This window comes from Charadrius vociferus, unplaced genomic scaffold, assembly GCF_000708025.1.
Source record: "Charadrius vociferus isolate BGI_N301 unplaced genomic scaffold, ASM70802v2 scaffold885, whole genome shotgun sequence".
NCBI classification, from domain to species: Eukaryota; Metazoa; Chordata; class Aves; order Charadriiformes; family Charadriidae; genus Charadrius; species Charadrius vociferus.
This window is the reverse complement of record NW_009648594.1, coordinates 792,719-814,626: the sequence shown is the minus strand read 5'-3', so window position 1 is coordinate 814,626 and position 21,908 is coordinate 792,719. Positions and strand designations below refer to the sequence as shown.

Below are 21,908 nucleotides of genomic sequence, written 5' to 3'. Positions count from 1 at the left end.
TTTTCCCCTTTTTATTTTCTGAAGTTAAACTTCTTCTGAAATGAAAAACATGCTTCACTTATACCTAATTGTTTGAACTGCTACTTGAATAAAAAGAATGAAAAGGCTTGCAGTGGGCAAAGATAACTTGCTGTGTCTTAATAATCCTGTGTGCTATTACTCATGTTTACTGTTATTTGGTATACTATCTCTTAAGTATATTTTTCCAACACAATTAACTTGCGGTAATACCAAGTAACCACCAGTATTTGAAAAACTATTTATTAAACGAAGCTGTGTGGAAAAGATGAAGCGGAAATATACTTAAGTGTGTGGAAGTTATGGTAAGATTGATGCTTGGGGATAAATGAAGAGAAAATAAATGCACTTAACTTTGCCAGTTTTTAAATTTTGTTGTACATTGCTGCATATTTATTTTATTTTTTTTTTTTACTTCTGTGGAGCTTTTTTGTTTTGCAGGGACAGCCACAGGTTTCCTGGGGAACTAGGGGATCTCAGGGTCACCTCCCACATTAGTCACTGATTTCCTCTCAGGGTATATGCCCAGCACAGAGCCACATCTTATTTCTGGATTCCTAATCTGTGTTTTATGTGTAGGGAGCCAGGAAGAACCTCAGCAGCAATACTGAGGGTGCTTCTCTTTCTGCAGCCCTGCAAGGCCAGAGTGTATAACAGCAATTTAGGTAGTATCACTGCATGGCATAGGAGGTGGTTTCCTGTTGACATTCGTTTCATATCCATGTCTGCAACAGTGTAATAAAATATTTGCTTATGACTATACAATAATATTTTGGAGGACCTGCTTTAAAAAATGTCTGCCTGTTTGATCAGACCTTGGAGTTGCCAGATAAGAATGCATAGTCTAACCAGGTCATTGTTCCATGTCTGGGTGAGATCAAAAATGCACCAACCTTCCTGATGCAGCAATTTCCAATGAGAAGAAACTTGGATGTATGAGTCAGAGAAGAGCTACTCGCTGCTCTGAAAAGGTGCTTGTTCTGAATGGTTACATGAACAGTATTCAGATTGTTTGGGTAAATCTGAACAGATAGTGGGGGCTGGGTTGTTTAACATAAATTCCAGTGGATAAGTGACGTTATAGGCTAAGAGCGCTTCAGACACGAACACTTCATAGGGCAAAGCTAACAGTAGTTTGAGGAGGTGGGTGTTTCCAGCTGTTTTCTTCAAAGCTGAAAACAGGCTTTTCCTTTATAAATACTCCTTTACTTTTGGTAAATACAAGATTAGTTTAGGTGCAATATTCCACTAATTTTTTGTTTTGTTTTAATTTTCTAAAGGAGTTGATGACCAAGCTGATAACAGAGACACCTGACCAGCCAATCCCATTTCTAATTGACCATCTTCAGTCCAAACAGGGGAACCGCAGTCAGCTTCAGAGAACGTTGTCTGGCTCTGCTGCCCTTTGGGCAGAGAGTGAAACATCAGGTATGTTCTCTATGCTGGAAAGGGCTAGTCTCCAGTATAATCTTCCTCCACTTTCGTCCATGATTTTCTGGCTGCACGTTTACCTACTGAACAGGTACTACTCTGTGGTTTTGAGCATGCACAATAAATCTTGTTTGTCCAATAGATACTGAGTTTAATATCTATTGTTGGTTATCAGCTCAGCCTGTGTATGTATCATGTGGGTATAAGTCAGAGTTACAGGGTGGAAATAATCCCAGTCTCAATGAAAAAGAAGGTGCATGTAAAGGTCCCTTAATTCCCCTGCTGTCCTCTTTGCTTTCCCTTTTGCTTTGCTTTGTTTTCCCTCCCATGGTGTGTTTATGCATGTGATTAGCCTCTGTTGAGGTATTTTCTTTAATAACACACATTTTTAACAACCCATCATTCCAACACTTAATGAGAAGGTGCTATTACTACTTTATGAACTCCAGTGTGAATAATTTATGATTGTAGATCTTCAGAAGGATACAAAAAAATCTGAAATAATATCTGCTCTAATTCTAAAGTAGAAATTTTAGCTTTGATATTCTGGTACAAGCTACTGTTAGAATGTTGGTTTTGTATTTAAAAAATGACTGATGATCTGTTTCAGACTATAGTAGATCTCAAATAATTGTTGATAGTCAAAATGTTAGTTGCCTGACAAATTAACTTTTTATTTGTATCAAATGTAAAGTTTTAAGCATAGGCAGCCAAACATGTAAGAGAATAAATGGTGGTTAAGGACTTTTTCATAACAAAAAATAAGATGTTATGTTTTTAATGAAAAACATATTAATGAATTTCTAAATTTTTTATGTTTAGGAAATGGAAGAAATATATGAAATTTAGCATAAATCAGATATAGGAGAACAAAAAGAGCTAACTTTAGTTTGGATTGATAGGTCTTGTTTTTTCTGGGTTAATTGTTTATGAAGTCTGTGAAAAATGACCCTACAAATGTTATAATTTCCTGATTCAATTCTTTTAACAGAAAATAAAGGAACAAGGAGAGATTTTAGAAGTTATGATAAACCTTGGCAGGTAAATGCAAAAAAGCCTAAAAAGTCAAAGAGCGACCTTGCTGTGTCCAACATATCTCCACCATCACCGGAATCCAAGTCATGTAAGAAAGCTTCACTACATTATTAACTCGTGCATACTTCCAAACCCATAGTATGTTTTTCTGTTGAATTAAGAATAAAATGGAAAGCAAAATATGAGCGGCTGAAATGGCTATATAAATATATTAGAAGAGTTTGATTCTTGGTTTACTTTCACTTGAATTATGAGTATTTAACAATACCCTATGTTGTCATCTATAGATAGAATAGAATCCTAGATAGATAGACAGATAAAAAAAGAGAAGAATACCTGGGTGTCGTGCACAATTTTATGTTCAGATACCAATTATGATTTGATGTTTTAGTTTGCATTGCCATTTTGCATGTGTAAAAGCTGTTCTGTTGATATTGGTCCTAATAACAGATTTTTTCAGTGGGTCGGGCAATGCATAACTATGAATTATGAACAGATACTGTTCAAGGTATGAGGGCAGTGTCAGCAGAACAGGTGTTCTGCTCTGAGAGTTGGTGAAGGAACCTAAACGTACGCTGAAAGAAAAGGCAGAATAGAAATAGAGTGACTGAAGAGAATATTGTCAATGACCTGTAAAACAGAAGTAGTAAAAATAGAGGCAGCAAGCCTTAATGAAGTATAGTGCTTCTTGTGTACTGGCTATTGAAGAAATTTATTTTTTAAGCTTGATTTTTAATGGATATTTTACACAGATAACTATATCTACAATATTCGTACATTTATATGTATAGGTAGACACACACACAAGTGTGTATACAAGATTTGTTCTCTAAAATAGATTGCAAAATTATATTTTCTTCTGTTGACTATTGTAGCTTTTTGAAATTTTTATGATAGCCAATTCTAATAAGTTGGAGCGTGATTAGGCAGACCAGATGAGAACAGAGATATATCGTACTCTTCAACAGAAGGCTTGCTGTCTTTCCTGTAAAACCAAGGTGGAGAAGTCTAGACTTCAGTGGAGTCAAAGAAAAATCTCCCAGTGGCCTCAGTGGGTCAAAATATAGCACAGCAATGGGTAAAGTAAATCATGATAGATTTATGCAATAGAGACACTGTGCTTTTGGGTAATTAACAGTCTTGTATAGTTATGAAACCTTTTTGATTGATAATAAATAACTGTAACCAGTGAAAAACAGCTGTACAGGTAGGCGTGTCCTATCGCGCAGCTTTTCTCAGGACTGTATTGTCCTAGCAAGATTTATGGGTTATTTTGTTCTGGAAATGGAGCATTTGTTTCTGTTTCTTCTTCTTGAAGCACATTCCCTGCTTCAGAAAGACTCAGATTTCATCATCAGTTCCGCTGTACCTCTCTACGGGCACATGAATTTTTAAGTCAGTCCAAAAGGAACATGTGGATTTTAATTCAATCTCTGGAGTAAATAGGGATATTCAGAGAAGTGGTCATAGTCACTCATAATCTGAGTCTAATCTAACAGTCTTTGCTGGATAACAGCTGTTTATGGAGATACACTGTTAGAAACAGTGACCAAGGGTGTTGTGAGCTGTTCCTGTCATCATACTGTGTTCTTCTCCATCCTTGTGCGTGCACTTCAGGATCTGTGATACGCATCAAGTCACAGCCATGCCATCTCCTAAAGATCTCAAGTTCTCAGTCTTTATCCCAGGTAGGGGTGTGACATCATGTCATTCCCTTCATTTGTGTGCCTACTACAAGTTTCATGCTTGTTGGTCCTTAGGTTGTCCCAGGAGAAGGACAAAGAGGAGGCTGGGAACTCAAAGCTACTAGGTCAAATGTCAAGCAAGGAAATAGTTTATATATCCGTAATAAGACTGGACTCAAGGATCTGTCCTTGTGGACTGAAGGACATCTAATAATGCTCTTCAATTGGTAAGGCTTGCTTTCAGGCTACCTGAGTCCCGAAGTCTAGCAGTAGAGTTTGTGGGAGTGCAGCTTTACTCCCAACAGAGAAAGATAGAATCAGGTTGTGCTTAAGGCAATTGGGCATACATAAATAGAGGGCAGTATATGGGATTCAGCTGAGCATGCTGAGAGAGGACTACTGTCTTTGCAGAGCCATTCTATCATCACTGAAAGGTCATGATGATTGTGGGAGGCTCCTGATGACAAGAAAAAAGCAAATATCACATTGATTTTTGAGGAAGGGCAAGAAGGAGACTTTGGGGACTACAAACTGGTCAGCCTAGCCTCACTCTCTGGGAGGGTTAGTGATCAAATTTTCCTGGAAGGTGTTCCCAGCCACAAGAAGGTGGAAAATGTGAAATGGAAAATGGATTTATGTGATCATACGTGCCCTGATCAGATCAACCTGATTGCCCCCTTAGGTGAAATAACTGGCCCTGTAATCGAAGAAAAAGCAGTGGATGTTTAATACCTTAACTTTAGCAAAGCCTTTGTCAGTCTCCCATAGTATCCTTATAACTCAATTGGTGAGATACAGACTGGATAAGTGGGCAATAAGATGTCTGGAAAGTTGGCTCAGCTGTTGGATTCAAGGGATTGTGACTAGCAATGCAAGGTCCAATTGGAAAGCCTATCATCGTGGCATGCTTAAGGAAATGGTGCTGAGGCTAATACCATTTGAAAGTCTTTCTTAATATCCTCGATGAGGACGTAGAACATTCTCTTAGCAGGTTTGCAGGTGAGACCAAATTATGGGAAGTGGTTGGTATTCTGGGTAACAGGGCTGCTATTCAGAGGCACATCAACAGGATTAAGGAATGGGCTGAGAGGAACCTCATGAAGTTCAACACAGGCAAATGCAAAATCCTGCATATTGGATGGATTAACCCTGAGCAATAGCATAAACTGGAGTCTGAATAGGTAGAAAGTAGCTTTGCAGAAAAATACCAGGGGTGCTGATGGACAAGAACTTGAATATAAACCAACTGTGGCTCTATGCTCTTGCAGCTCTGAAGGAGAGTTGCATACCAGGCTGCATTAGCAAGAGTATAGCCAGCAGTGTTTATTTTGCAATTTTGAGATGGCATCTGGAGTGCAGTATGACAGACAATGGTGTACTGGAGCAAGTCCAGTGGAAGTCCACCAAGACAATGAGAGGGCTAGAGCATGGGATGGACAAGTAAAAGAAAATGGGCAAAAGAAACATACTGCGAGGGTTGTCAAACATGGGAAGAGGTTGTCCAGAAAGGCTGTGGAATCTCCATCCTGGGAGATACACAAAACTCAACTTGATAGTCTGAGCAACCTGCCCTCAATGGACCAGTTTTGAGCAGCCGGTAGGACTAGAAGACTTTTAAGAGGTCCTTTCCAGCCTAATTATCCTCTGATTCCATGTTTTTCTGTTTACACCCTTTCCTATTTTTTTGTCTGTACCACTGTTTTAAACCTTGATTCCTCCTATTATTTTCGTGACTTACCCCTGCAAATATTTGTCTCTGCAACTTTTTGAAAATAACTTGTGTATTTGAACTGCATTTTTTTTTAAATTCCTATCACAGAGCCTGTTTTCAGCCATGTGCCTTTTTGCCATATCTTGCTTCTCTTATTTTCTGCTAACAACCAAATTAATACTGAGGCGTTTTGACATCTTTTTGCTGGGTTTATGCCAAAATCAGGGGGTACTGTATGCCCCTTCAGCCACACAGATCAGCAGAAAGCAAGCATGTTCAGAAGCCGTTTATTACTCTGTCCAGGTGTGCACAGCATATTCCATTTGTTTTGTGTCTTCAACTTGTACCTCAAAACATTTTTGGGTGTCATTGTACTTTTTTTTTGAAGCCTCTCCAAAGAAGTAGTAAGGATTCATCTGAGAAACAGAATGTTTTGGGCCTGCTGATACCTGAAGATTTACTCAGATTTGTGTTTAAAACAAACAAACAAATCCCAACAGCCACCTAAAAAACCCCCCAAAACTGCCAAAATAAACCCAAAATTTAGAGGAGTCCATCAGCTGTAATGTGCTCTGTTGCAAAGCTGTTGTCTTCCAACTGTCTTGTTTAAATGATCCTGAACTGGTAAGTTTATTCAGAACTGAGAATTATTATTTCATAGGAATCTTTGGAAACATCAGAGGAATTGATTTATTTAATTAGGAAATATTTTTTTCCTTCAGAAGAGATGATGTTGACTGCAGTGTGGATGTTATTCCTGCATAGATAATCTCTTCCATAGGCGTTCAACATTTTTACTGGAAAGATTCCTCCAGTCCCTCCTCCTGCCTGTTACGATCTCAGTCGCACCTGAAACAAACACAGAATCAAGAAGTCCTGGTATCTAAGGGATCTGACCACTTGTTTTGTGTGTGCAAAAACATAGTTAAGCAGAAGCTGCTACTGTTGTTTGGCAAGGAAGAGACTTGAAGCTGGGGCTCCTAGTGTATGTGTGTGTCTGTGCATATATAAATATACTTAATGAAATGTTTAGATGATTACATTCTGTGTTTGAAGACGAACAAATTTCGAGTTTGTAAATAGTTTGTGAAACAGACTTCTTGCTTCCCAGCTAGCTACTTTTAGGCAAAGTAGGTTGATCTCTTCACCACCTCCGTGTTAAATCAGATCACAGATCATCCTTTCACTCTGCTTCAGTTCACCATTCTCACCATATCCCATTTACAATTTACAATATTGTGTACTTTTGATTGCCCTTAGTCAATGTAGGACTGAAAGCCATCATTTTCTTAGCATTATAATATCCAGGTACTGTGTAAACCGGTTTGGCTATATTATCAAAGAACTCTAATCTGAATGCTATTGTAAGATTTAAATACATGAATAATTTTATGCTCAATAATAACACATATGTTTTTGTTCTTTGAGATGTAAGATGGTTGTACGATGTGTCAGTGAAATGTAGGATTTAATGAGCAACTGGTCTGATTCTGTCTGCAAATCAGGTCTTGAAAACGCACGTATATGTAGATAAAAACAGTACTGATCTTGTACCATCATCCAGTAGAAGATAAAGGTCTACTGATTTTTGACAGAATTCATAACACATCTGTGAATGAATCTGATGTGCTTTTGTTAGGAGGGCACGCCACTAGAAAATCAGAAATACTGGAGAGCATGTCTTTGCAGTCTTCCAAGGTGAGGTGGGGAAATCTCAGCTCCATAAAGGGAAAACCTAAATATTTCTGTACAAATGCTATGATGTAGAGGTAATAAATTTTCTGAATTGTAGGCAAATAATTTCAAAACAAAATGTTATTTAATCTCTCAAATAACAGAGATGAGGTTGAGGCAGGTAATGTGATGAGTGATTTAAAATTGCTGATATGATTTTGAGGAATGAGTGAGTATAATAAAGAAAGGAAGGTTAGAATATTATGAAAGGATTTTACTAAGTGTATAGTGGCATATGCATGGAAATTATTTATGATGTACTTCATACATACAGAAGAAGATCATGTATTTCAAAAGATCTCAAGGAAGGCTCATATCGTCGTTATACAGTTCTGCATGCTTCACACAAAGCCATCCATCTGAAAATGACCAGTGCTTGTTGATCCTATAGTTGGGAAGATACAAGTTTATATTTTAAAAACATTTGTAAGCAAGCAGAAGACGAAGCTTGAAAGGAGAGATATGCCACATGATGTAATGAAGTAGGTTTTAGTTTTAGTAAAGAATAGGTAAGTAAGAATTATGTTTTCTCTAGAAGTAATAAAAATTTCAGTCTGTTCTAATTCTGCATAACTTACCCTCAGTTTTGGTTCGATAGAATGAGCGAAATTCATTGTTGAAACAATTTCTATTGAAACTCAGAAGTGTTCCATGACAGCATATCTGTTTTGAAACACTTTCACTGAAGTAAAAAATGGTTCACTGAAACATTTTGTTTGTGGGACATTTCTCTGAAACTAGGGACCGGATCATTGTCTCTTGAGCAAGTTGCCCTATTTTCCAAGGAAAGACTCTTGATATTCTCATTTTCCTGATGCAGGTTGGTCCATATACTCAGCAGTTGCTGGTCCCAGAAGCTCCACAGCTGTTGAGTAGAACTTATGCTTGTTTCATTCAGCCTCTGACCCATCAAAAAATTGCATGGTTTCTCAAAAATTCTTTTCTTTGGTGCTTTGAAAAATGTATTTTGATTCAAACTGACGTGATATCAAATTCCAGTTTGTTAAAATTTCCTGCAACCTGGAAACTCTAAGGTTTGGTCATCTTTGTATGTGGTTCTACTATATGAAATTATTGCCTGTTTGTATTTTGGTGGTACTATGAGTTTTCTGTGGTGTGGTGAGTTCAGTATAAACATGGAAAGAAAAGTCTATCAAACTGTTAGTAGGCTAGAGTGAGAGATGCTGTAGAATATAGTGTTGGTACACTGAAGGGAGAAGATGAGATGGCTGAAAAGTCAGGCAGTAAAGGAGCATGTGGTTGCAATGTAAAACGAAGGTGAGTGAAAATAGAGACCTCGTTATAGAATTCCTTTTCTAGTTTACTAAATATTTATATTTACAGTTAGTAAAGTTTAGAAAAAATACTAGATGGAACATTTTGTTTTCTGTAAATAAGAAAAAGGATAAGAAATACTGAACTTGTGCTATTAAATCTAAGTTAATTATACTAGGGTCTATGAATAGAGGCAATTTTTGGTCACACAAAAATTTAGATAACTTTTAATGAAGATAGTGGTTCCTAAACCAGGAATTATAAATTAAATGATTGGCATTTAAAAGTATGAACAAAAATTATAAGCTGTCCATCTGAGCAGAGGCTATTCATACCCTAATACCTTAAAGACTATATCTGTTCACTAGGAATCACCATAGCTCATTATTTCCGTTGTCCTCAGAATGAAATACATGATGTCTTTTTTGAACACAAAGCAGAACTGGACTCTGACACTCCAACTTGTCCTTCTCTTCCCTTCTCTGTATTGAGGCTTCCTGTGTCTCTTTCCTCCTACTCTTACCTCTGTAGGTCCTTTTTAGCGTCTCCTTTGTCTTCTGTCTTTGACAATGTCTGTAATTGCAGTCTAATGTCTTAACTTCCCTAATGCTTACCCAGGTTCCTGAATGGGTGTTACAGATCAGAATATAGTGTGGGTTGTCAGAGTCTGTATATATGTCTGGTTTGAAAATGGCTTGTTTTATGTCTATGGGAGATGGGATCACGTTCTTTGTGACCAAAGGACTTAAACATACCATTATCCCATTTCTTTGCCTGGAAAAGATGACTATTGACTTAACTTCAACTTTCCCTAGTGGACTTGATCCAAAGTGGAGCAGATTCTATATTCACACATAGGGCAGTGAGCAGTAAGGCAAATTTCAATAGCAACAGCTATTTAACACATTTTGTAATAGCTACCAGAACTTGAAGTCTGACCATAATTTGCTTGTACTGTCATAAAAGCACTCTGAAATTCCAAATGATTGTAAGATACCACTTGACCTGTCAGAGTCTGCAAGTTTCCGTCTTAGCATGTAAGGAAAATGAAGTTTGTGAGCATAAATTATTTGACAGCTGTCAAAACAGTAAATAAAAATTTCAAAGCTGGCCAGAATATATTGGATATTATAGGCTTTGTTTTCGAAGTTATTTTTAAGTGACTAGTTAGCAACCATGGATGAATGCAACTGGTCCTTTCTGTTGGGAACGTAGACTAGGCATCATCATCTTCACACCAGCATGTGCAGTTCTCAGCACGGTAATGCTGTGTTTGGACACAACCCAGCAATTGCATTTGGTGGCGAAGGCAGCAGATCGCCTAGTTCAGAACACTGGCAAAAAGAACATGTTAAACTGCAGTTCCAGAGACAGCATCATTTTTGTTTGCATTTCTACAAATTGTTCAAAATGTTCACATTGGTCAATGCAGTTCTGTTCATTGTGGGTCATACCTATCGGAGAAACTCCTTCTCTTCTTCCCTGCCATTGTAGCTAAAGTTAGCTTAGCTGTTGAGAAACTGTTATTTTAAAATTAAATCAAAGGGTTTTGTAATAGATAATGGGTAGGAGACTGTAAGCTCAGGACTGTGCTTCTCAAAGACTGAGTTTAAGTATCAGAATAAAGATTATGGGCTCTACAGCATGAACAATAGGGACATATTTTGTTTCACTGTTTTTATAAACTGTTATATACACTTTATGATATTTAAAAAAAATGTCTATACATGTTGTTTTAAAAGCTTTTTCTAAAATATTTATTTTTTCTTTTTGATAAAATGACTAGCAAAGACAAAAGTACCAGTTACTCATTTTCAGTTTGACATTTTTCCGTATTGGCCTCTAGGACACATAATTCTGTTTTGATGTAAATGAAGTACCTTCCTATGCAATATTTTTATTACCTTTTTCTGTTAATACATTATTTTTTTATTTTTAATTGTTAATATTAATTATTCCTGTTTACCACTTAATTCAGTCACAAGAATCATCCCAACCATGCGTTTGTTCATAGATGTTTTCATTTTTACTTCTTTTGACCAAAGAAAATATTTCCAGCTGTTAAAATAGGAGAATAGTTAAGCAATTTCCACTCAAGGTACTTGAGCTTGTAAACTCATTGTGCAGCATTTTTTCTACTGTAGGAGTCTGAACTACCAAATCTAAACTTCATTTATATATCTGTGTATATTTAGTGCCAAGGTCAATAGAGCATCCTAAATGGGATTGGAGGACAAAACCGGAGAACCATGATTTTGATGAACTAAATCATATTCTTCAAGAGAGCAAAAAACTTGGAAAAGCCCTTGAGAATCTGTCTCGCAGTAAGTTGATTGATTTTAGTATTTTAATGTAACCACTCAGCCTGAATTGTAATTTCAAAGTATATATCAAGAACGTGGTCTTCTATTCAGTGAAGACCGAGTTCATTGACATCAGCAGTTACATTCCTGTTGATGAGGTTTACAGAATGTCTGAGATAATTTAGCAGCTCTCGAACCGACTGAAACTACTTCACCTGCACCTCCTTTTTTTTATATTAGTTTTCTGCTAGTTTAGTGAGCTGAATTACCTCATAAAGAGATCAACACAAGACACTGGTTTAAGGAAAGTGTTAGGAACATGCAGCAGTTAGACTGCTCCTTTGGGTGGTAGCAGTTAGATTGGATTAACCTTTGTGAAGCCTTAACCTCATTGATGGAGATCAGACCTGTCATTGAAAATCAATTAGGTATTTTGTGTCCTTGGCCCCAATGAATTCCTTCCAGTTTTCAAAAGCAATTCAAATAAATATTTTAAAGCATCTCAAATAAATACTCAAAAACATGGTAGCCAACTATTTCATAACAAACCCCAAGTATTATCCCTTAAAAGACATAGTCAAACAGGAGCAGTGTTTAAAAATAATACGCTCGTGTAAGTAGTAGCTCTGAGAACGACTGGATTTGATAAGGAATGGCGCTTTTTTTTTTTCCCCCCTCTTTTCTTTCCTGTAGAAGAAAATTCTGAAGTACACTGGTGGGAGCAAACACTACTAAAAATTATCAAAGTATGAAAAGTACTCTCTGCCATAGTACATGAAAACTAAGTGTGGTGTGGTCTGGGAGACGTTTGAATGAGTAATATTTTGTTTCTCCTCTCATTAAATTTTATTCATGGCACTTTTTGATTCACTGGAAAAATTGCAGATGGTGAGGTCAGAAACAGAGCTGAATGAAAAATGGAAGATTTGGTTTGCGGAGAATTTTGACATTCAGCATTTTTCCAAATTGTGTCAAAAACACAAAACTAATTTGCACAAATTCCCCCTCTCCCAAATCTTTTCGGCTGTTCACAACAATTATATTCTAGGCAATTTTCATATTTATATCAATTATAGTGGTATAGTTACAGGGCTCTTTTCAAATACATTTCTATTAAATTGCTCTATCTGCCTCTAAGGAGATAAATCACCTCCAATGAGGGTCTCAGATTTACAGTACCACCATTGCCTGACCATGTTACTGTGATGGGTGTGTCATTTTCAAGACTTTCTCCTTTAGAAACTTGTAACCAAACTTAACAAAGATAAAGAAACACATTTTTTTTCAATTTCAGAAGGGGTTATGTTTTCACTGTCTGGAGAGACAAACCAATCAGGTGTGAGAGTTCAATAATAAAGGACTAAATCCACTCTTCAATCCTACATCTTTGTCTTTTCTTGTGATATTGTATAGGCTCCACTGAGCTCTGGCTTCCTTATACCGAGAATACAGTTTTCAGCATTCTGTACCTGTCTTTGCCGCAGAGTTTTCTAACTGGAGTACAAAACACTGCAACTCTTCTGGGTTCTACACTTGCACTGGAGGTGAATGTACCTGGTCAGTGTTGTTGGAGTCAGGTTTTCATAGAGCTATTTCACAAATGAAATATTCTTCACTATTTCTTGCTAGTACTTGATGTTTTCTGATGATTTATCAAGATAATATGGAATTTTAATTATATCCCCCAGAGTCCTTTAAATCACTTCCAGCCTGATCCTAAGTTCACTTTCATGTTGTGTGCTCTCTGTTTCTTCATCCAGATCATTAACGGAAATATTGTCAGACCTCTTCATGATTCCATTTCAGATCTGACAACCAGCCCTTGAAAGCTACTCAGTAAGTGTGTTTTTTCCCACCAGATGTTTATCTACCTTGCAGTGATTTCACCTAGAATGTAATTCTCTAATTTGTTTACTGGAGTGTCATCTAGGACAGTAAACAAAATCTTATTATAGCTGAAGTATTTTACATCTACTTCTTCCTCTTACCCACTAGGCAGGTTTCTCAGTTGAGAAAACAATTAGACTGATTTGATGTGATTCATTCTTGATAAATTCACGATGGCTGGTTCTTATCACCTTTCCTATCCATTAGATGTTGATACATTGTTTATTTAACAATTTTGTCAAATATTCTTGCTGCTGTCAGATTTAGTCTTGCTGGTTAGTAGTTTCCCATGTCTTCCCTTTTTCTTTCCTAAAGAAAGATATGGTATTTGCCCTTCTCTGTCCTCTCCGTTCCTGAAAGACAGTTGCTAATGGATTAGAGGTTTCTTCAGCTAGTTAGTTAAGTGCTCTAGAGTGAATTTCACAAGATTCTGCCAACTTGAATATATGTAAGTCATCACAATATCTTTCAGCTTTCCATCATCTGGCTTGCAGTTTTTCCTCTTAAAATCACTAGTGTTAAGCATCTGGCCACGATTAATTTTTTTGTAAAGACTGAAGCAGTGAAAGTATGGAACACTGGGATTTCTTTGTATCATCTGTTATTTGCTTTCCTTCTCTTCGATGTAATAGTTCTGTATTTGACTTTGTCCTCCTTTCCTAGTGTATTTATGGTATCTTTTCTTGTGGCTTTTTGTGTTCTTTGATAGTTGTTACTCATTTTGCACTTCAGCCTTTTTGGTTGTATCATTTAAGCGCTTGCATCAGATTAATTCTAAGCTGTATGTCCTTGTTTCCAGTTTTTGTACTCCTGATTTTCAGATCACTTCTGGAAATAATCTGTGCTGTGATTTCTTATGTGTTAGGATGATATAAAAATTCAAAATGAAAAATGTCAAAAGTTTGAAAAAAAAGAAAAGGTATAATTTTGAAAATAAATGTGGTTTTATTGTTCTCCCAAAGGTAGAATACAGATTGCATATAGAAAATATCTTAGAGGGTTTCAATGAATATCTTAGGGTTTGAATGAATATCTTAGAGGGTTTCAACGTCTAGAACTTTAAAAGTATAAAACGTGAAACTTGCTCTGTGCTGTGCCCAACAAGCATCCCTATTACAAAAGCCATGACAAGGTCCTGTAGCTACCTTCTCCAGTGTTAATGCTTGTTTTAGGCAGGCTAGTTAGTGCTTTTGATTCTACAAGCATGTCTGTAAAGTCTATGAGTCTAATGCACCTTTGATACTAATCTGTTTTTGGAGCAGTGTTGGACAGGCACGTGGCTCAACACGTAGTTCGCTATGCAGATGATTACAACGTACTATCAACCGTCTTTTACAGCACCCTCTCGTTTCATTCTTCAGTATTTTAACAGGGAAGAGTGCCACATAAAACCAGATGTTTGAAGTTAAATGAATTTTCCATCAAGTCCTGGAATTAATTTCCATTTTTAAAGATAAGCTTTGGATCGTGTAGTGAGTTTCCAGGACTTCGTTGCCTGCTATGTAGCTGACACAGCCTGTGAATTAAACTCTAGTTTCTATTGCTTCATTCACTATGCAGTCCAGATAGCTGCTTTGAAACAAACCTGTGCACTTCACGCAAAATTAGAACTGCCTGAAAGCTTTGGAAGGTGAGGCTCAGGCATCTGAATGTCTGGTCTCTCCTATGTTCAGTCCTCCTAGTGATTAAAAGTGAACTTCCTTATATTTATAGCCCTTCTCCCAAGCCCCACCAAGACAATGTGTGTGTAATTCTGTGCTGCAGTAGATCTGAGAAACCAAAAGTGACTTCACACTCCGTGTTAGAAGTATCTTACGAGTTTCGAGAGACTGGAAAAGATTATTGCCATAATGATGGTCTAAGTGCTTTGGAGCTTGGGGATTTAAGTATACTGTTTTCCAGAGGCCTACTCATGTGGGAAACCTGGGTTTTGTTTGCTTCTCCAGTCAGTTGTGTATCATTGAAGTGAATTCTGAACTACCAAGTCAACTAATTAGGGGAGATTTTGGTTGATGAAGCAACAAACAGGAATATACTGCATTTCCCTTGTGCATGTTTTGTTTTCTTCGATTGCAAGGTCTCTCATCTTTATTGCTGTCACCCTTCTCCCTCAGCTGATCATAAGTATGAAAAGTTCCATGCCGTTTCAAATGTATGCTCTTGTATTTCCCCTTCTGGCCTGTCTGCCTTTTGAAGGGAGTTAAAATCTCCTGTATAGCTGAGGATCTTGCTCATGAATATATCTGTCTTCAACCCCCATTTTCTAAGGGTGGAAAAATAGATAACAAGAGATGGAAAACTGTGAATTATGAGTGTTTTGAGTGGTAAAAATGAGGACTAAATCAACAAGAGCTTGCTGCAAAGTAGATATGAAGTCTGCCTGCTTTGTGAGCAACTTTAACTCTTTTATATGAACAGTTAAGGATTAGAGCATGTATTGAAAATGTATGCATATAGAATGTTTCAGTTACACATGGTAACAGCATTTGATGACACTTAATGTGTTCTACTGTGCGATGGGTACTTTTTCATAATTACACATAGCCTTTCAGCAGAGATTACTAACAAAATTTTGATTATGTTTGAATCCTTGTTAAAGCCAGGTGTATACTACAAATCAGAGGGGAAGAAACAAATTTATCATGCTTTGAATTCAGTAGACATTCTAAGGTCAGAAAATGGTAGTAAGTTAACATTAACCAAAGCTATTTGGGAAACAATTCAAGTCGATTAGTTGGGGGCAATCCCAGAAATAATGGAATCTAGCTATAACCAATAGGAAAAAAGTACTCTTGTTTCTTAATTTGGTAGGGGAGTAATCAGTAAATCAATAATTAGTAAATAAGATCTGCAGTCTAGTAGGAAATATTGCTGGAAACCGTAAAGAATCATAGAATCACAGAATGGTTGAGGTTGCAAGGGACCTCTGGAGGTCATCTGGTCAAAACCCCCTGCTCAAGCACAGCCATCTAGAGCCATTCATCCAGGACTATGTGCATGGCTTTTGAATATCTCCAAGAATGAAAGATCCCTGAGTCCCTCTGAAGTATCACAAACAGTTGTTTCTCACAATGTTAGAATCAGTTGATGTTGTTTATGCGTAGCTTAAGAAAGACAAGCATGATCTTATCCGTTTAAGAAAAAGATACTGAAATGTAAAAGCGTATGTTCACAGGGAAGAAGATAAGCAACAAGAGTAAATCTCTCATAACAATAAGGGTAGAACTAGTTCAAAAAAAGATCAGAATATGTTAACAGACTACTAAAATCATTTCCTCGGTTTTGTGGATGAACCTGCGAGTATGTGGGATGTGAGAAGTTTAATATATGCATCATGAACTACTTCAATGCATTTAGCAGTCTCTGAAACACATTAGAATGGGGTTTCATTTAGAGGCATCTACACTGTAGGAAACTATTATTGATTTACATTCTGGTTATGAAAGATGTATTTGAATGGAATGCCGCTAACACCTATCAAAGACTGAATTTTCCCATTGAAACTAGGCATTTCTGATGATGATATAACTGTGAGTGCAGACCTGCATGTAACTAGAGCTTTATCAATCACCCCATGAGGGGCACTGTTTTAAGACATAATACTTTAGTATTTTTTTTTCAGTCATACAAAGTTGTTGGTCTGAAATGGACCTTAGTCTGTAAAAATGATTTATCCATGATCAGTTGAGCATTGAGCCCTAAATGTGTTCTGCTAATTGAACCACAAAACTAGTCATCAGTATTCTGTAGAGGATTTTTCCTTTCTTCTGTTCAGGCTGAACTTTAAAATCGTGTTATTCTTGTGTGAGATCAATGTTTGTGATTTATTTTGAGATCGACATTTTTAGATAAGCTCAATCAAACCTTTAAGGAAGATAATTTTATCTCAGTACTGCAGCTGTTATCCGATACTGCCTTTGCTCATAAAATCCATTTGCTTTTAGTGTGATGTATGAGTAATAATACAAAATAATGATATTTTCTGAGATTGAAACAGGAAGAATGTGAACATAATTATTGCTATTCAATTATAAAGTGAGGCTTATATGGCTGGGACCTCACCGTTACTTCAGTTATGAATATCTTTTTCCTACAGATTTTAAATTTTTGATTACCTTTGTGGAGGTATTTGCCATTCTGATCTAGCGAACTCTAACTTCCAGGACTAAAGTCTCTTTTTGAATTACAGTGTCCTTTCCTGGAACAGTATTTGGCTTGCTAAATGTTTCCCTAATGCTATTGCAGAACTGGAGTTTGTGTGACTGTCATTTCAGATATGGTACTGTCTAGTTCATAGAAGAAGGTGGTTGGCATTCAGGGGGTAGTAGAAGGGTGATCTATGACTCTGTCCTTGGCAACTGGCTGTTGTGGGATATCCGTCTTAACCAACCTACTGCCGTGTACACCTTTCCCTAAAAGCAAGAGTTCTGAAAGATTCTGCAGTGTTGATTATTCTCTTTTGAGATGACCTTGGCCTAGGAGGGTTTCTGGGACATAATATTTGGTGGGTACTTTGCATTTTGTTTCTCTCTATTTGCCTAATTCATTACTCACCAAACCTCATCCTGAAACGTGTATTCTCTATTGGAGTAACTCAGAAATTTGAATATAGGAATGCTGCATGTCTAAAGCACAGATTCTTCTGCTGGGGATTAATTATTTTTATTTTTTTGAAGCCACCATGTGGAGGAGGGATTAAATTCATGTTTCCTCAGTAGTGACTATACTGATGTATAGTGTGTTGATATGTTAATGTGTGGTGCCTTGTAGATGACAGTTTCCCTTGTCCTTATATGATTAGATGTTGAGAGGAATATTATCCTATTTCAAGATGGATACCACTACAGAAACTTGATACATAGTTGTTTAATGATATAAGAACATATGCCCCTCCTTGGCAAGAAGTCTGAGGTTTCAATTCAGTGTGCCTTTACAGAAAATCTCTGAGTTACTACTGGAGGACATATGTCTAATTTTGAAAGTTGTAAAATGACTCAGTGTAAGTAAAGGAAATAACGTCTATTATGACAGTCAATGACAAATCCATTATAAAGTTCCTATACAGAAATGCCTGAGCTGGTTTGGCTCTTGTGTATATGTTTTCTGGGGGAAATGCTTTGTTTGGTGCAACCAGCACTATCATTTTACGTCCTTTATAATCCAAGGATGGTGTAAAATAAATAATTTGAATTTACCTTGTGTTTAATACATGGTGCAAACAGGCACAGGGTCTGGAATTTATTATGCTCACAGCTGAAGTATGGCACGAGGTTTTGCCATGGGAAATGCAAGTACATCTGAGATGGACTGTCCCACCAGTGAGGGAACATACGCTTCCCCTGATTTACAATGGATGGGAGAATGCATTGGGACAGTTAACTGCCGGGCAGTTGATACATGATGAGGTATTCCTGTTTTCATGCTTAAAGCTGCAGTATTAATAATGGTAGAATAATAATGCTGTTTCTGCCCTGGAGTTTGTTACAGAACCTGTGATGCACTATGAGGTTGACAGTCCAGCCATCCACACATTCCCTGGCCTAGACCAATCCTGAAAATTAATTTTGTCAAGTTAGTCACAGTTGCACTGGGGTTGTCTTAGTGTGTCTAAACTGTGTATGTCAAAACCTGTATGTCAAATCCAGAAGGCTTTTTGGCAAATAGTAAAACTGGCTATTGGGAGCTCTGTGGCCATCTTCTGGATGTTTAGGAAAATGCATAACATATTTGCTCTCCTTGATCTGAATAATGGTAGTCTGGCATACATTAAAGTCGTAGCATTTTATTTTCTTATCACTAGGTACACATTAGACTTGTCAGGTGTTCGTTGTGCATTTAGAGAAATGTAAGTCTTAAAAAATTCTCAGCTAATTTTTATTTTGTTATCTCTTCCTGTAATTATTTAAGGACCACAAATAAAAGCAAAAATGGTAGATGTCTCTCAAGTTTCATTCTTACCAGAACACCTGGTCTATAATTTCAGGTGTGTATAGCATACGAAGATATTTCAAGTTTTTAAGCTCATCAGGAATAATGCAGCGGACAGGGATTTTATGACTTGCCATTTCAAAAAGACCTGAACTCATACGGTGCCCACTGTTTTGAAAATTAATTTTATGCTGTTGAATTGAGAGCATCAAAGTCTAAAAATCACTCTTCAAAGAGAAATAATAACACTGAGTGGAGAGACATTAGGTACTGGATTAATTGTATTTGTTGCAGGGGAGCACCAACAAATAAAACTCTTCTGCTAAGAACTGCATATGAAAGAGCTAGGCATTTTTAAGACTCATGGAATTTTTATTAACAGTGTTCATTTTTCTTTTGAATGAAAGTTCATTTCCTGGTCAGCAGAATGTTCTAAGAAGGAAGTCTTTTCTTTACTGTGGAAGATAGTCATTCTAGACTCAAAAAGGACTTTATTTCATTAAAACATGGTGCAGATACATTTTGGGAGGTGGCTTTTCATCAAAGAAGGTGCTACAATGCTGCAATGATTATCATCTTTATTTCTCCATTCTTACCATTGTGCTGCTGCAGATTGCCGAAGGGATAGAAGATTGGGAACAGAAATCTAAGATAACTGTGTAAAGAATGGTTTTGTATATGTATGGGCAATTTAATAATCCATGATATTTTTTTAAAAAGGCATGACAAACAACTGGTTTAGTATTTTAGGTATAAAAAATCCATAAGGTATATGGCTAATACAGTAAGATCTGCTTAATGTAGGCACGATAATAGTAATTAAAGTATAATAAGTATTAATAAGTTGCATTATTATTACAATGCATCTGGTAGTCACATTTCGTTTAATCCTAGTGTGCCAGACCTTTCTTGCAATCAGAGCCTACCTTGTTCTTCCAGTTTTTTTCAAAACCCTAGCTATTGACAGGATGAAAGTGTTCCAGTTGAGAGAGGCTGTGCTAGCATGAACAGCCCCACTCCAGATTTGTTGCTGATCAGAGATGGCAGTAGTTGTGGCTGTAGAGCATTTCTGAAGGACTGTGAAAGCATGTTCAGACCAATTACTTTATTGTTCCAGCACCCTTACAGCACGGAGGGTCATTACACTCAAAAGCAGAAACAAGTGCCCTGAATCTGTCTCTGTGATTCACCAGACAGCTGAATGGGCTGGGTGCTTGCGATGCCTGATCAAATTCAGCACCCTTAATTACTTTGAAAAGGGAGGATTTTTAAAGACATAAAATTGGCAGTAGGGCACCTAACTAATTCCCATTTTAAGTCTTGTCTGTGAGCCTTAGCTGATGGTGGCAAGCCAACCTCTCACCCTATTAGTCGCAACACTGCACTTCCTCATTGCAAAAAGTAAGAATGGTAGGACTACTGTATAGTTGTCAATAATAGTATGATATAAAACTATAGCAAATGTTGTCTGTGAGAAACAGCTGCTGTGAGAGAAAGGGTAAAGCCATACTCCTGAAGGATTTGCCTTTGACATCAGAAGACCTTCCCCAACAAAGGGAGAACTTTTTCAACAGTCCCATTCTTATCCACTGCTCAGTGACTTGAGGCAGAGCAATGATGAAGCAGCCGTAAAACTTCCACTCTCTACGTTCACCGTCACGCAGACTTTAAATGCTTTAAGCTGAGGGAATTCATAAACAGTTGGTCCTAATAAATTATATTCTAACAAAGCCATTGGATTCAAGCTTGAACAAACTAGGTGTGTCCGTTTTTCTGGTGTTAGAGCTCTTTGGTGATTAGGATTAAGTTGTGATGAAAAAAGGCTACAGTTGGAGGAAGTGACTAAATTGTTAGGTAGAAGACATTTTGGCTACACTTACGGATTTTTTTCCAACACCTGAAAAATAGGTGTTTCCATTTGAACTAGTTTCATGGAATGGGCTGTCCCTTTGTCTCTAGTACTCTGTGATTTTTACGGTGACATTTTTCTATTCAGAATATATAAAAAATAAAATTTATTTTTTCTTCTTTTACATTGACAAAAGCCACAGAGAAACAAAATGAAAATAGCTATACAAGGTACAGAGAGCACAACCAATTATTTGTTGTCAAATATAGAAATAAGTGAAAAGAGGTGTTGTTTTTTTTTTAAAAAAAAATGCTGATCTCTGGATATTAGCAAGTACATGAACCAGAGATAGCAAACATTGTTACCATTACTTTGTAGAAATTCAGTTTTTTTAATTTGTCCATGTATTATGTGAAAATAAAGTAACTGACAGTAACCTATTTGACTACCAAAAAATCAGGAGTGTGCTAAGGGTTAAGAGAATAACAGAAGTCCTAAATAGTCCTGTATGATAATTATGACTGTCTCTGGTTGCGTTCTCAGGATTCTGGGTTAGGGTGTTATATGCAATGGGTTTAATTTTTTGAGGAAGTACTTTGTCAAAACTTGGAATCCATATTATTCTACCTGAGATCTGTATCCAAAAAATCACCTCACTGTTGTGATTTTCTGTCTATTGCACAAAGAGTGCAAGTCCCTTCTCTTCTTAACTACAGCCATGATATTTTGTCAGTTTGGGAACTGCAAGAGAAAGTTGGTAAGAGTGGGCACACTCTAAGTGTGCAGTAGTGTCTTGGAAGAAAGTGAGAAACTTTTTTACACCCACCTTTTTATGGGTTAATTTATCCCAGTCTCTGCTAATGGAGTTGTATTATCAGTAACTGATGGGAGTTTTGCTAATGTTAATGGAGCTGAAGCCAAAACATAAAGTTCTGTATAACTGAGAGTATGGTAAATCCTGCCTTCAGAAGAATCATCATGCCAAGATTACTGTAACAATCTCCTTAAGAAATTTCTCTCCAAGAATCCATTTTCTTTTCTCTTGACACCAC

General features: G+C 37.0%; 1 protein-coding gene across 1 annotated transcript in view; it reads left to right on the top strand.

Moving 5' to 3' along the window:
- Positions 1-1,304: 1,304 nt before the first annotated feature.
- LOC104287500 (chromosome unknown open reading frame, human C8orf34) overlaps positions 1,305-21,908 on the top strand; it is a 138,272-nt gene continuing 117,668 nt past the window's right edge. The window contains exons 1-3 of the mRNA XM_009886216.1: positions 1,305-1,446; positions 2,441-2,572; positions 11,085-11,213. Coding sequence (XP_009884518.1) covers positions 1,305-1,446; positions 2,441-2,572; positions 11,085-11,213 — 403 coding nt within the window. The remainder of the gene's footprint in view (positions 1,447-2,440; positions 2,573-11,084; positions 11,214-21,908) is intronic.